The 13130-nt window shown below is 44.1% G+C and overlaps 3 protein-coding genes across 4 annotated transcripts in view; all 3 read right to left on the reverse strand.

Annotated features, from left to right (window-relative positions):
• The window catches only part of LOC108757244 (metastasis-associated protein MTA3), a 15644-nt gene extending 10484 nt beyond the window's left edge, over positions 1-5160 (reverse strand). For both annotated transcript variants that reach the window (XM_018501700.1, XM_018501699.1), the window contains exons 1-3: positions 3822-5160; positions 2430-2497; positions 2125-2218 (exon numbers count right to left, since the gene is read on the reverse strand). In XM_018501700.1, the coding sequence (XP_018357202.1) occupies positions 2125-2218; positions 2430-2497; positions 3822-3936 (277 nt within the window). In that variant the 5' untranslated portion in view covers positions 3937-5160. The remainder of the gene's footprint in view (positions 1-2124; positions 2219-2429; positions 2498-3821) is intronic.
• Positions 5161-8418: 3258 nt separating this feature from the next.
• Positions 8419-11349, reverse strand: LOC108757257. Its single transcript, XM_018501724.1, has 3 exons — positions 9886-11349; positions 8854-9663; positions 8419-8767 (listed from the first exon to the last, which is right to left on the reverse strand). Exons 1-3 carry the CDS (start codon positions 10229-10231, stop codon positions 8733-8735), a joined length of 1191 nt encoding a protein of 396 aa, XP_018357226.1. The 5' UTR covers positions 10232-11349; the 3' UTR covers positions 8419-8732.
• Positions 11350-12664: 1315 nt separating this feature from the next.
• Positions 12665-13127, reverse strand: LOC108757173 (probable alpha-ketoglutarate-dependent hypophosphite dioxygenase; the record flags this gene model as incomplete). The annotated part of the gene is made up of 1 exon (XM_018501584.1): positions 12665-13127. A coding segment is annotated over one exon (450 nt), but the record flags the coding sequence as incomplete, so codon positions are not given.
• Positions 13128-13130: the final 3 nt, after the last annotated feature.

Consider the following 13130-nt stretch of genomic DNA (forward strand, 5'->3'; position numbering starts at 1 on the left):
ATATATATATATATATATATATATACATGGGGCGCGAAAGAAGAGAAGGAGAAGAGGAAGAGAAGAAGAGAAATAAAGGGGAGAGTTTGGCGAGGCAAGGGGGACGAACGTACGGGGGAGAGTGGTAGCAAATGCTTAAAACGAAGATGGCTAGTGGGGCCCACCATTTTCGCCCGGGCACACACGTACACACGTATAGATGTGCGTCTGTGTGGGGGAAATACACGTAACATATACCCAAGCAACCCCTGCGTCAGCCATCCATTTAGTTGAGGGTGGTGGGTGGACCGAGTGGGTGTAGGGGGGAAAAAGGGGGAGGGTAGAGGAGGAGGGCCGGGGAGGTAGATGGAGATGGAGGAGGATGAGGAGGTGGAAAAGGGGGATCTAGCGGGTGCACCAGCGTCCCCCCTTCGTCCACCCCCATCCTCCCTCCCCCCCTAGGCAGATCGATACAACCCCCGTCTCCCACAACCCGCCCAACCACCCCCGCAACTTTACTTATTATACATTCCCACCCCAAATCCCCGCGTCTCATTATCTTTGTCATTGCGAAGGAAAAATCGAGAAAGCCCCGGAATAACGTGTAACTCTACACGCGCGGCGAACGAAACAGAAATGCGTGCGTGCGTACGTGCGTGCGTGCGTGCGTGCGTGCGCCTACGTGTACATCGCGTGTCTCCTGAGAACGCGATATTTTTTTCCCGTCCTTGGAGAACGTATTAATGTCGGACAGAATAAGCGGATCGTTTCGCTTAAAATCAACCACGCGCGAAATATTCGCACCTCGAGTGAGCGCGAGATTTTCGAAAGCGTCTTCACGGGATCGATCGAACGATCGATTTAAGCAAGAGTGCGAAAGGACGATTTTTCTTTTTCTTTTCCTTTTTTTTTTCGAGAAACGACTATTTCCCCTCTAATACAGATACATTTCTATAGATTCTCTAACAATAAGCTTCCCCCGAGTACAACCGTGTTACACGATGACAATCGCAAAGATAATTTTTTCAGAAACTATTTCCCCTCTAATACAGAGATATATTTCTGTAGATTTCTCGTCACAACAGATTTTGAAAATAAAACTAGCAATAAGCTACCCCCGAGTATAGCTGTGTTGTACGACAACGATCGCAAGGGTAGTTTTTTTTTTTTTAAACTGGTTATTTTCCTTTTAATATAAATACATTTCTGTGTGTTCTCGTCACAACAGTTTCTGCAAATCAAACTAATAATGAGCTCCCCCGAGTACAGCCGTATTATACGATGACGATCGCAAAGGTAGAGTGAGTTTCGCGACTTTTCCTGTGCGAGTCACGGCACAACACACATACACACATACACGCACGCACACACACACACACGCACGCACGCACGCACGCACGCACGCACGCACGCACGCACACACGCATAAAAGTGCGCGCGGTATAGCACGCGGCTTCCGATGTCTCTCGAATTTTCGTACGGCCTGTATCGCGAGAGGTGTCTCTCGTCAATAATGATTGCCAAAGCGGAGAAAATCGATACCGCTTGGAAATTGCGGGCAGAATCTTCCGTGCTGGGAGATGAAACCGTGCTCGCGGATGAAATTTTCCTCACCTATGAACGGTTATCGATCTGCCGTACGCCGGCAAGCGTTAAAACTAACTCGTCCTTCTCATACTTTATGGTAATTCAACGTCTCGCTCGTGTCGTCGCATTTTGCGTTCGCTCGAAAATCGCGATTTCGTCGGACCGTCGCAAGCGGGTTGGCTAAAGGATCATCTCCGAGGGATACACGCGCGGGACTTCGCTCTCCTTTTCCACGTCGTATTAACGAAAGCAGGCATTCGTGCGTTGTTAGTAATACGTTAGTATACAATTCGTAAATCCAGGACTGTGTGTTACAAAACGCTCATCGGAATAGATCTTCTCGAGGAAGCGTGTTTAGCTTACATCTAGAAAAAGGGAAGTATTATTTTCCTGGTATACGTGGAAAAAAAAAAAAAACGTGCGTGAAGCGACGTAGAGAGAAAAATCGAAAATTAATTCTATACTAACGTGAGACTCTCTGATACACGGTCTTTCCATACCTTTACAAATATTTACGATAACACCGGTAGTTTGCGCGTGTGGACGTGTGCTACTTACATTGATGTTTGTCTGCTAGCATAACTAAGGTAGTCGGCAAATCCCTCCGCCTGAAGAAACACATGACTTTTGCTTCCACATTCCCGTTCGCGGTCTGGAAGAACGGAAAAATGAAAAGATTAATCCTCGAATTTTGAGAGTCGAGTCGTCTACCGCTGTAGCCTAGGTATATGCATACATCTGCATTATTAAGAGAATTTAAATACATTTAGGATGGAAGAGACGAATATAAATAGCCGGTCGATCCTCATTATAATTTCTCTCGCTAAAATCGCAATAAAAGCGCCGCTCTTTCAATACCTTACCTTATTTAATTCTTCTATCCTCCTAATCTGATACGGCGACGAGGTGGCAGTCTCAAAATACACGTAATCTAAAAAAAAAAATAGCAATTGTATCAACAATCTTAGTAACAAGTAAAGAAAAAGAGAAAAGCTACAAACTGTAAAAATTATCCTCTAAATTATCCGCGAAATCTACAAATTATATATCTTTCCCTTTTGAAAAGGCAAAGGAATTTAGATTTAGAAAATCTTAGGGATATGTTAGAAACACGTGTTGTGTCGCCGACGCGAAGAGAGAGAGAAATTAGAAAATCTTTCTAGAACTTCTGGAATTTTCTCCGGAAAATTCTAGAGACGGAAAACGGAGGTGGAGATTTCGGTTGAATGCACGCTGCCGTTGCTGCCGGTGAGATACTAAATAGAAAATCTTTCTAGAACCTTTGGTTCACTCCGAAAAAATCTAAGGACAAAAAACGAAGGCGGAAATGGATTTCGGTTGAATGTCGTCGTTGGTGCCCTGTTGGTGATACAAAAAATCGAAAAGCGAAGAAACAGCAGGGAAGGAGGGGGGGGCAGGAGGGAGGAAGGAAAAGCGGTCATCGTTGAGATCTAGTGCGCGGCACTACCTCGCGTACGACGCAACGAATACATTCGATACAACGAATAGTGGCGGCTTCGAGCGGTAATCGCCAGGATCCAATTTTGATCCGCGAGATTTGTCGCGCAAGAAATTAGCGTGACCTGGACGTGAGAGAGAGCGAGAGAGAGGACGGTTACGCGGGGGAGGAAGGTAGCAGATGAAGAGCAGGGGAAAGGGGGGGACAGGGGGACAGAGAAGAGAGACGAAAAGAGAGTTACAGAGAGAAAGAGAGAGAGAGAGAGAGAGAGGAGGAAGAATGGAGGAGTCGGACGAGCGAGGAGGGGGGGAGGAAAAGCCAGAGCGTATAGGACGTTACCGAAGGGGGGAAAGAGCGGCAAGGGAAGGGAGAGGGGGGAGCCCGAGGGGTGGCGGAGAGTATGAGGGAGATCCAGATGAAGAGTGGAAAGAAGAGAGGGCGCGCGGGAAGCGGGGGCGAGCGGCAAAAGCGGGAGGGGAAGGGGGAAGAACGCGCCGCGCGAGGAGGGTATAGGGGACGCCATTGCGATGCCATTTGCAAACATTAATTTCTCGGAGTTAATTAAAGCCGCTATCTCTCTGTCTCGCTCCTTGTTTCGGATCTCTCTCTCTCTCTCTCTCTCTCTCTCTCTCTCTCTCTTCCTCTCTCTTTCTCGAATTCACGAGAACGAGACGGGGATGACGAGGAAGACGATGTCGACGACGAGAGCGAGCACCGTTAAAACCGTTGTCGCCGACAATCGTCGTCTTTCTCATCGGGATAACAGAGCCGCGGAATGCATGCGGTTATACTTTACCTCCCACCCGGTACATGTTGGCCGTCATGTTGTTGGCGTCCTGCGTGGACCCGAGAGCGAAATTTGCGTTCTCGTGGTTACCGTGGCCCTCGTGGTATTCGGCCGGCATCGGCATCAAGACTTCGTCGTCCTCCGCAACGTGTGTTACAATCTCGCGGTCGCTGCCGCTGATCGCGGCACTCTCGCACCTCTCTCTATCTAATTACCTCCGTCTCACTCACACTCACACTCTCTCTCTCTCTCTCTCCCTCTCCCTCTATCGCTCTTACTCTGGCAGTTTCCCCCGTGGACTCGAATCTACCTTCTCTTTTTCTCTCGCGCTCTCTCTATCTCTCCCGTCAACTGAACGATACGGTCAACATCTCACTGCATAGTCACTCCATAGTGTGTTTGTTTGCTCATCGTCGATCCGGTACTACCAAACTTTCGCTCCGGTCTGCCTCGCCAGTCACCAGTGCGTCCTCTGCCCGTCTGTCTCTGTTTCCCCGAGGGTGGAGAAGGGGGGGAGGGGAGGGGGGAGGTTTTCGCTCTTTCTATTGCCCTATCTCCGTCCTCCTCTATTTCTCCCTCTTTCCTCTTTGTCTCTTTCGCTCCTTTAATCCCTCCCTCCCTCCAGCCTGCCTGCGGAGTCCTGCGGGGGTTCACACGGTGTCCCTCTGTCTGTTTCTCTTTTTCTCTCTCTCTCTCTCTCTCTCTTTTTCAAACCGGTGTACTACGTGCGTGCTTACCATCAAACTGTTATTTTCACAACACTCTGCACAGGTATAACGTTCCGCTGTTCAAGTTCAGTTCGGTTCGTTCCGTTTTCAACGACACGCTACCCGACGATGAACGAACGAAGAACGAACGAAGAACGAGCGAACGTGCGTGTCGTGCGTGAATGCGTGCGAGCGACACGCAACAACTGGAGGGCGGGAAAATCTGCCGTACGCGACGCGTACAGTCGGCGATTTACGCGACTGCCGACTCACGTGCGGTCGTGATATTCCCCCCCGAGGATGCCGAAGGCTAACAACGTCGGCGACGGCCACCGCTACTGCCGCTCGTATCACCGAGGCCTACATCATGGCCCGCCATTTTCGTGTCGGCGAGCGCGAGCCGCTAACGCGGATGAAGGCTACGCCGGAGTGCCCCGGCCACCCGACCAGACCCGAACGAACAAACACCACGCACTTGTGAGTCCGTTCGCGACTCTCCGTCCACGAATATCACTCACCCGTTCACTCTCGAGCGGCGTTACGAACACCGTTCGCCGCGTCGTATAACGCGTCCTTCGGGCCAACTCGCGGCTGTGCGAGTCGCGAGAAGCTAACGCTCTCCGGCCCGAGTAATGGAGAAATAACCGATAGTCGAATGGCGAACCAGGCGAACGCTCAAAGCGGAGCACACCAGCGCCGCTGTAAAGATCGCGTGAAACGTAGAACGTACCGTCTAGGGATATTTTCTAATCCAATTGTGTTTTTCACTAAGAAACTAGCTTGAAGTGCAATTGAGTGCAAATCGGTTTAGTGTGTTTTAGTGTAATTAATAAATAATTTAATTCTTTTAAGGTGATGAAATTGTTGCGACGATAAAAAATACTTAATTGAAAGGATTGAATTATTTATTAATACTGAAAATAGATGATTTGTGTTTTCAATTGCACCCTGTGTTGCACTAGTTTTCCCAGTGGAAGACCCTACATGTTTATTCTGCGGACTGCTGCTTGTGATTGGTCCACCATCTTTGTTCAATTCGCGCCAGTTTTCGAACTTTTCAAATTTCTATTTTTATTAAATATAAGTAGTATCTTTATAATAACTTTTGGATACATATAAAAAATTCATGAAAAAGATTTTTTTCCATATAAATGAAAATATAAATCTCTCTACATCGATTTCCTGTAAATAATTAATTGTAATATAGACGTAAATAATTATGATGTAAATATAATTTTATTATGTTAAACCTAAAGTGTATATGTAATTAATTTTATATTTAATTAAACGGCCACAGTTGCTATTTTTTTACCACGTTGCGATTGACCACAGCCACTCACAGAGGCTGGAATCTTGGTATTTTTTCATTAGACTAACTCAGAATAAGATCTTATGAATTGACAAATTGGCGCTGTGGACGGGATTTTGTAACTTTCAAGAGAGTATTCAGCTTTCCCAAGAATATTCGGGTTTCCTGAGAATGTTCGGGATTTCTAAAAATGTTGGAATTCAAGTAGAATGTATCTGTTTTATTGAATATGGTCGTAGTTTCAGATTTTTTATTTCTGTTGTTGAGTTTTATTTTACAAAATTTTCTGTTTTAATATAAATCATACAGCAGGCTCTTTTATCATAGATAAAGACAGAAAAGTAAAAATATTGCATATTTCGGAAACAATCCAGTACTAGAAATACTAATATTATAGATTGATAGAAAAACAATATTAAAAGATACAGTATCAGATATCTCGAAGATTCTCGGGAAATCCAAAATCTTTTCGAAAATCCTGAAATTTTTAGGATCGCATCTCAACCCAATCCGTCTTCCCATCCCGTTCCAAGCATCAGGTTTCAGAAATTTTGAGATCCCGCACACTTCTAACTATTAGATATTTTCATATTGTAATGTAATGAACAGTTATGCGTTTTAATCCATTATTTGTTTAGCAATTTATACTTAAATTAAATCCTTCTCTTTCTATTTGTTTTTGTAATATAATATAACAACTGAAGAATATACATTATACATATATGAGTATATTATACATGTAATAATTTTTTATTAATATTTAAAAAGGAGTGGCTTTTCAAAAAAAAACTTTACTGATCCTTATTTTAAAATGTGAGTGTTTGTTATGATAAAAGTCCAGTGATCACCTTGTATTTAAAATAAAAACGATGACGATTTTTTTTTAATAAATATGTTAAACAAGGTCTCTCTCTCTCTCTCTCTCTCTCTCTCTCTCTCTCTCTCTCTAAAATAACAAAAACGAACTAAATCTGGGCTAATGAAAATCAGCGCGAGCGGAAATGCGCAATAAAATTTTAACAAATAAATTTGTTACTCCATACGAAGTGTTGATGTCATTTTTATTTAAAATCTTGAGAAATCTTGAATGTTTCGATTCTCTTTGGAATCAGCAATCTTTTTAATCCATATTAGATTTCGCGTTCTTCTAATATGGATGGAAGAAGATTGCTGATGAAGATTCCAAAAAGAATCGAAACGTTCAAGATTTCTCAAGATTTTAAATAAAGATGACATCAACGCTTCGTATGGAGTAACATATTTATTTGTTAAAATTTTATTGCGCTGATTCTCATTAGCCCAGATTTAGTTTGTTTTTGTTTTTTTTTTTAAATCGCCGCAATATGTCAGGTCCTATCGTGGTTCGCTTTTATAAAGTAATTGTTGCGATTGTAATGAGTAATATAAATAACAATGTATATAATGTATAACTGAATAAACAACTTCTACGAAACATTGAACAGTATAATAATCATCGCTAAAAGAGAATATTCTAGGTTTTAGGTTGTAGAGAGATCATGGAGAATGAAATAATGTTTGTGCGTAGTATATGAAATATTTATATTTACGAAATTAGTCTTTTTCTATACAATTGCTAATGCGCAGTCACATACTTCTCCATTTTGTCGGAATCGCTAAAGAGAATCGCGTACGCGTTGAACAATTAAAATTACTCATTTGTTTGTAGAACCTGTGCGAGCTTGCCTTGCTTTCTCGTGAAAATGTTTTTCGATGCGCCTGACTAATAATAAATAGAGCAACGAAATGTCGATTTGATGAAAATACACGTAACACAAAGATATATTTATTATATACATAATATATATAGTGCCTCCTTTTATAATAATACACATCCGCAAGAACGTTTATAATTTAATTTCATGGAATTTCGTTAATTATCTGTAAGGCACACCCCACGGTCGTTACCAAAGTAATTTTGTGTCCTCTCTCTCTCTCTCTCTCTCTCTCTCTCTATCTATCTATCTCCCTCCTCTCTCTCCCGTATTTTTTGCGTTATATATAATATCATATAAATAACTGTATACCATTGTGGATATATTCTATTAGAGCCTAAATTTATTATGCATTTCTATCTTTAAGAATAATTAATGCGCTAGAGATATAGAGGCAATAATCTGTTCTGTACATAATCCTATGTCTTTCTTATCGATTCCTTTAAGATAATGTACCATTTTTTTTCATTAATGAGATAATAATGATAGTAACGTTATAAGAATAACGGGAAAATGCATAAATGAGATGTACAGGATGAGACCTGCTCGTACACAGGTTTACGTGTGCTCACCCATCTTCATCGCGATATATAAAATATGAGTAGTAATGTCGAAAGTAAAAACATATGAATGACTCGTTCGATTGCTAATACATTCCCGCGTTGACTAATTACGATCGTCTTAAAAAAAAAACCGCGCGTATCGATTCTTTCATTTTTTTTCTTTTTTTTGTAGAAAGCTTTTCACTCGCTTTACTTGCAGGTCGCGTATAATAAAAATATGTGTAACATGTATACACACACTTATAATTGCATTTTTTATCGATAACGTTTTTTTGTATATTACCACTCATGACTTTTTCTTTTTGAATCTTGCGTTTAATATTAATATAAAATACCTATGCCGCCATTGACAAAAATTTATGCATTTGTATGTACAAGTATAGCTCTCCCAAAATCCAACTATCTGGCTTCATCATATCTGTATCTCTTTCTCTCTCTCTCTCTCTCTCGCTCTCTATTTCTCTCTCTTTCTTTTTCTCTACTTACTAAGATACTATTGTTTTATGAATAAAAAAATACTAATATATATCGCATTGTCGTTGCACGGGCAGTGTTTGCGTAGTGTTTTGTCCACTCATAAGGCACCAACTCTATTGGGATCCTGAGATTCAACCCGCATGCTTCGACAGATTCAGAGGCATATCTGCAAATGAAAAATAGAGTCAAACATTTTCGAATGACCTAATTGTCCCGATACTTATTTTGTTTATGATACATAAATGAACATACCTGAAGGAGGTGTGAGAGTTTGTTCCCTGTAGTCTTTGTAATGTGGGGACAACGGATGAGAATGCGGCGATGCGTACAATTGCATAGGAGGCGGATAGTGGACGGGAGACGGATAATGAGGCGCCATCCATAAAGGCGCCGCTCTGTACGGTCCAGGTGGCAACATTGGTATCCCGTAGAGCGGATGATGAACGGATGTATTGCTGGATCCGATGTAGGGATCGATTCGTACCCTCGGATAGGCGTTAGTCGATGAGTATTTCACAGGCTGCCGGTCGTCCGGCTTCAACAATGTCCTCAAGAAACCCGGTTCGGGACTCGGTTTGTCCTCCCCCAGGATACTCGTTATACTGTATGATGACACTTGCTTCGAAGAGGGAGTCGGCGGCGCACTCGTTGTGCAAACCGGCTGTGGAGTGGCCCGTCTCTTGGACGCCTGATCCTCCAGCGAGACTCTCTCCAGCTCTCGCAGTATACGTTTGCGAGGTGACACGACGTTAGGATCCAGCAGGCGCGCTAATTTATCGATGATCAAACTAAGAACCTTGCCCGACGACGACGTACCATTCAATTTCCGTGACAATCTCGTCGAATTAGCCGTTGATTCCGGAACTGAGACCACAGTCGTGGAATCTAACGGGCGTCTGCGTTTCCTCGCTATCAAGCGAAGATGCGCGCACAAACGAGTCTTCGGATTTCGACGATAATAAAAATTAAATTCCGTGGTTATCCTGCGTCGGGGATGAGTCTGCTTCCAACAGTGATCTCTCTGCCAAGGACTGGATTGGACCGACGAATTGTCATCGGAAACTGAGAACAGAATGCAGAGTACATGTTATGTCTGAGTTATCTGGATTGATTGTTATTGCCTATACTTTTTACAACAATAATGCAAACCAGAGTAAAAAGATCTGGGAAACAATGATAAACATCAAAATCAATTTTTGAAAATATAATAAATATACGTGAAAAGTAATGAAATATAAAAAAAAAACAACTGTATAATATGCATCGATGCTTCCTTTGACCCACCACTGAGGGAAGTAGAGCTCTCCTGCCGATTCGGGATGGTGCTAGCGGGTGGCCAAAAGGTTTTCTTTGGCACGGGAAACCACGTAGTCTTTTCTCCGTCTCTGCGATGAGACAGTTCCAGAATGAACTTTCCATCTTTGAAGAATTTCAAGCGACCTCCAGGTGTTGGCAGCAGATTGCTGTCGATGCGCTGTGCCTCGGTATGATGAGCCGGCTGGGGACTTGAATTTTTACCATTTGCCTTGGCGAGGGTTGGGTGCAATGTAGATGGATCACGCGAGCACATCTCTGTCGTGCCCCTCACGTGACCTGCGTGAGCATGACATTCTGCTGACTTTTCGCGCATGCTGATACTTTACCGATATCCATTTTCCTCCGCTGGGCCTCTCATACTTGGACTTTCCAACGTGTGACGCACGCAACAGGATAACAGAACTTGTTGACTTTCTCTCAGATAGTTAAACCTGAAACGTCGCAGCGTTTAGACTCAGTGGCGAGGAACATCCTCGTACTCCAGAAATCTCCTTTCTCTGCCCTCCAACGACAACGAAACGAGGACCTGACAATTTACAAAAAGTCTGAGGCACGTGTGTCACGTGGACAAGCGGAGCAAACTCATGCCACTTGGGCGGGACGTCAGAAATTGTGGAGCACAGAAGTCATGACTCGCGGGCGATCATGATGGCTGACAGACACACAGGTTTGGCTCGGTCGTGCCCGTTTATTTCTTGACGAGGCACACAGAAGGCAGAAGTGCGTGACCGTTCTCCAGGTTGATCTGTCGCTGGCTCGATCGCGGTGTCATCGTCCCAGTGGAGTCAGCAACGCGCGGATAGCAGCGTCAAACGCTCCAGACGGAGGGGCGACATATCTCATTTTTTTTTTTTCTTCCACTCGGGGAATACAACGTGCGCGTGTAGCGGACGATCGACACCGGGTCACTCCTCCGGGTGTGCCACCGACACCACGTCGGGCGGCGCGATCGGTATCAGTTCGACCGCGACGATTCGGCTCGCATTCGCGGGGGTTACACACAACGGGAGAAATCCCGTGTGCATGAGTGTTGGCGGTCGCCCAGACACCCACCCACCCACGCACGCACTACCGCCTTCCGCTTCTGCTGGCTACTCCGCGGCCGCCGCCGGAGCGCGGCGCATCCTCCTGGTGAACCGCGGCGTCTGCTTCAGCGAGAACGATCGTCCCGAGCTCCCGCGGCCCGCGTGCCCGAGACCTCGCGCAGCCTGCGAGACGGTACGGCGACGGGCAGCAGTCCGCGGCGGTGGAAAACACCGCACGGCCACGACACATGTGTTTCACTACACCCCGCGAGCAGTCCGCGCGTCCGTCACCGGCACGGGTACCCCGTGCTACGGTATCCACGAGCGTCGAGCAGACGCGAGAACACCAGCCGTCCAGCCGTCCGTTTCCAGCTCGCGCAATCAGCGATCCTCTCGGTCCCCCGTGCCGTCCGCGGGGGAAGGAGGGGCGGAGGGGCGGGGGGGGGAAGAGGGGAGAAAAAAGAGCGTGGACGTACCTCCGATCACCTCCTTGAGTCGACGGTGTCGACCCTTCTCGTCGACAACACTAGTGGCGGTGGCGGTTCACCTTCCGCGCGTTTCTCGTGTCCCTGTCCCCCTCCACTTTTCGCATTTTCGCGATTTCGACCCTCCCGAGACTCGCGAGAAACCGCGACGTGTTCGAGCGCGTTGAAGATTTTCGCTTCCCCTCGCGAAATCGCGGCGTCTGCCTCGATAAATATCGTATCCGCGGACTTTTTCTATCTCTCTCTTCCGCTCCTTCGCTCCCTCCCACTTTGCCGAAATGCTCGCGTTTCGCCTCGTTCACGTAAAAATCGCGGAATATTCCACTCGTTCCAATTGTCCGACTCCAGTTCTCGCGACGTGAATAAGAACGCGCGCGAAATTTGTATCGGCGCGATCGCGATTCGACAACAAGCCCCTCCTTTCTTTTTCTTTTTTTTCTCTTTGTTGTCTATACATTCGTCGTTATTCGATATATTATGGACGCACTTCGGTATTTATTTTTTCGCAATCTCCATTTGTATTCTTCCCCTCTGCAAAATATATGTTGGAGTTTCTCTTGTTGGACAACAGTTAACATACATTCGCTATCCGGAACAGACATCTTCACCGTTCAATTAAATAACAATATTGTTGTTGCCAAATCACCGCAGATTTTAACTCAGTCCTTTGTTTTTCTCTTGCACGTTCAGAATCGTTTAATTGTTCTCCATGTACAAAAAAAAACGGCTACGTCAGAATGCAAATAACAGTAACAATAAAAATAGACACAGCTATTTGTTAAAAAAATATCTGAAAAAACTGACAGCAATCAATATTTGTATGAATTTTCGTCGAGAATTGTCTCTCACGCTGCTCTTTAATTTTTTCCTCGCAGTTGTGAAAGAGAAACACAAAACATTTGACAATACCTCCATTTTAACGAGCAAAATACAAGAGAGTGTGACAATTACTTTTGTATTAATTACTTTTTTGAAGGAAAGTACTTTATATTGCAATGAGTGATGTATACAACCTGGTTTATGTGTTAGAGATACTTTATTAAAATAATTTGATATATATCAGTCAATGATTTCAGAAAAATCTTTGAGATTCGGTAAGATTAAAATAAAGTTTCAGAAAATAAGGAAGGATATAGCAATAGGAAAATCGTTGAATAGAAAAATAATTGAATGTACAGGCTTATACATATTAAAATTTAGCTAAAAACATTCTTCATTTATTCAATTAGATTTAAAAGTGAATATTCGCTTAATATTTATATCTGTTGGTCATCAATGCGTCTTTGTAAATATTTTTACCCCGAAGCATCAAGCCTTGACAAGGGGAATTATGCACGTCCAGGGTCGGTTCATCATCGGCAGCTCTCACTTGTATGAGAAACATGCGTCGAGTTTTATCAGACAAGTTCAGATACGAACCATGAAGTGTTAGGTAAGAGAAGAAGACAACTTCACCCTTTTTGGCAGATATGGGAGTAGCTTTGGACAAAGGGTATTCCTTAGGATCGACATAGTGAATAGGATCACCCCGTTCATCGATTACTTTAATATCCTTCAACGGTCCTAGTTTATGACTGCCAGGATATATCGCCAAACCACCATTTTCCGGCGTTGTATCATCCAAATGTAGAAACACAGCCAGCATAGTGTGATTCTTGTGAGGAAAATAAGGATAGTCTTGATGCATCAAGTAAGGTGATCC

Source organism: Trachymyrmex septentrionalis, unplaced genomic scaffold (genome assembly GCF_001594115.1).
Source record: "Trachymyrmex septentrionalis isolate Tsep2-gDNA-1 unplaced genomic scaffold, Tsep1.0 scaffold134, whole genome shotgun sequence".
NCBI lineage: Eukaryota > Metazoa > Arthropoda > Insecta > Hymenoptera > Formicidae > Trachymyrmex > Trachymyrmex septentrionalis.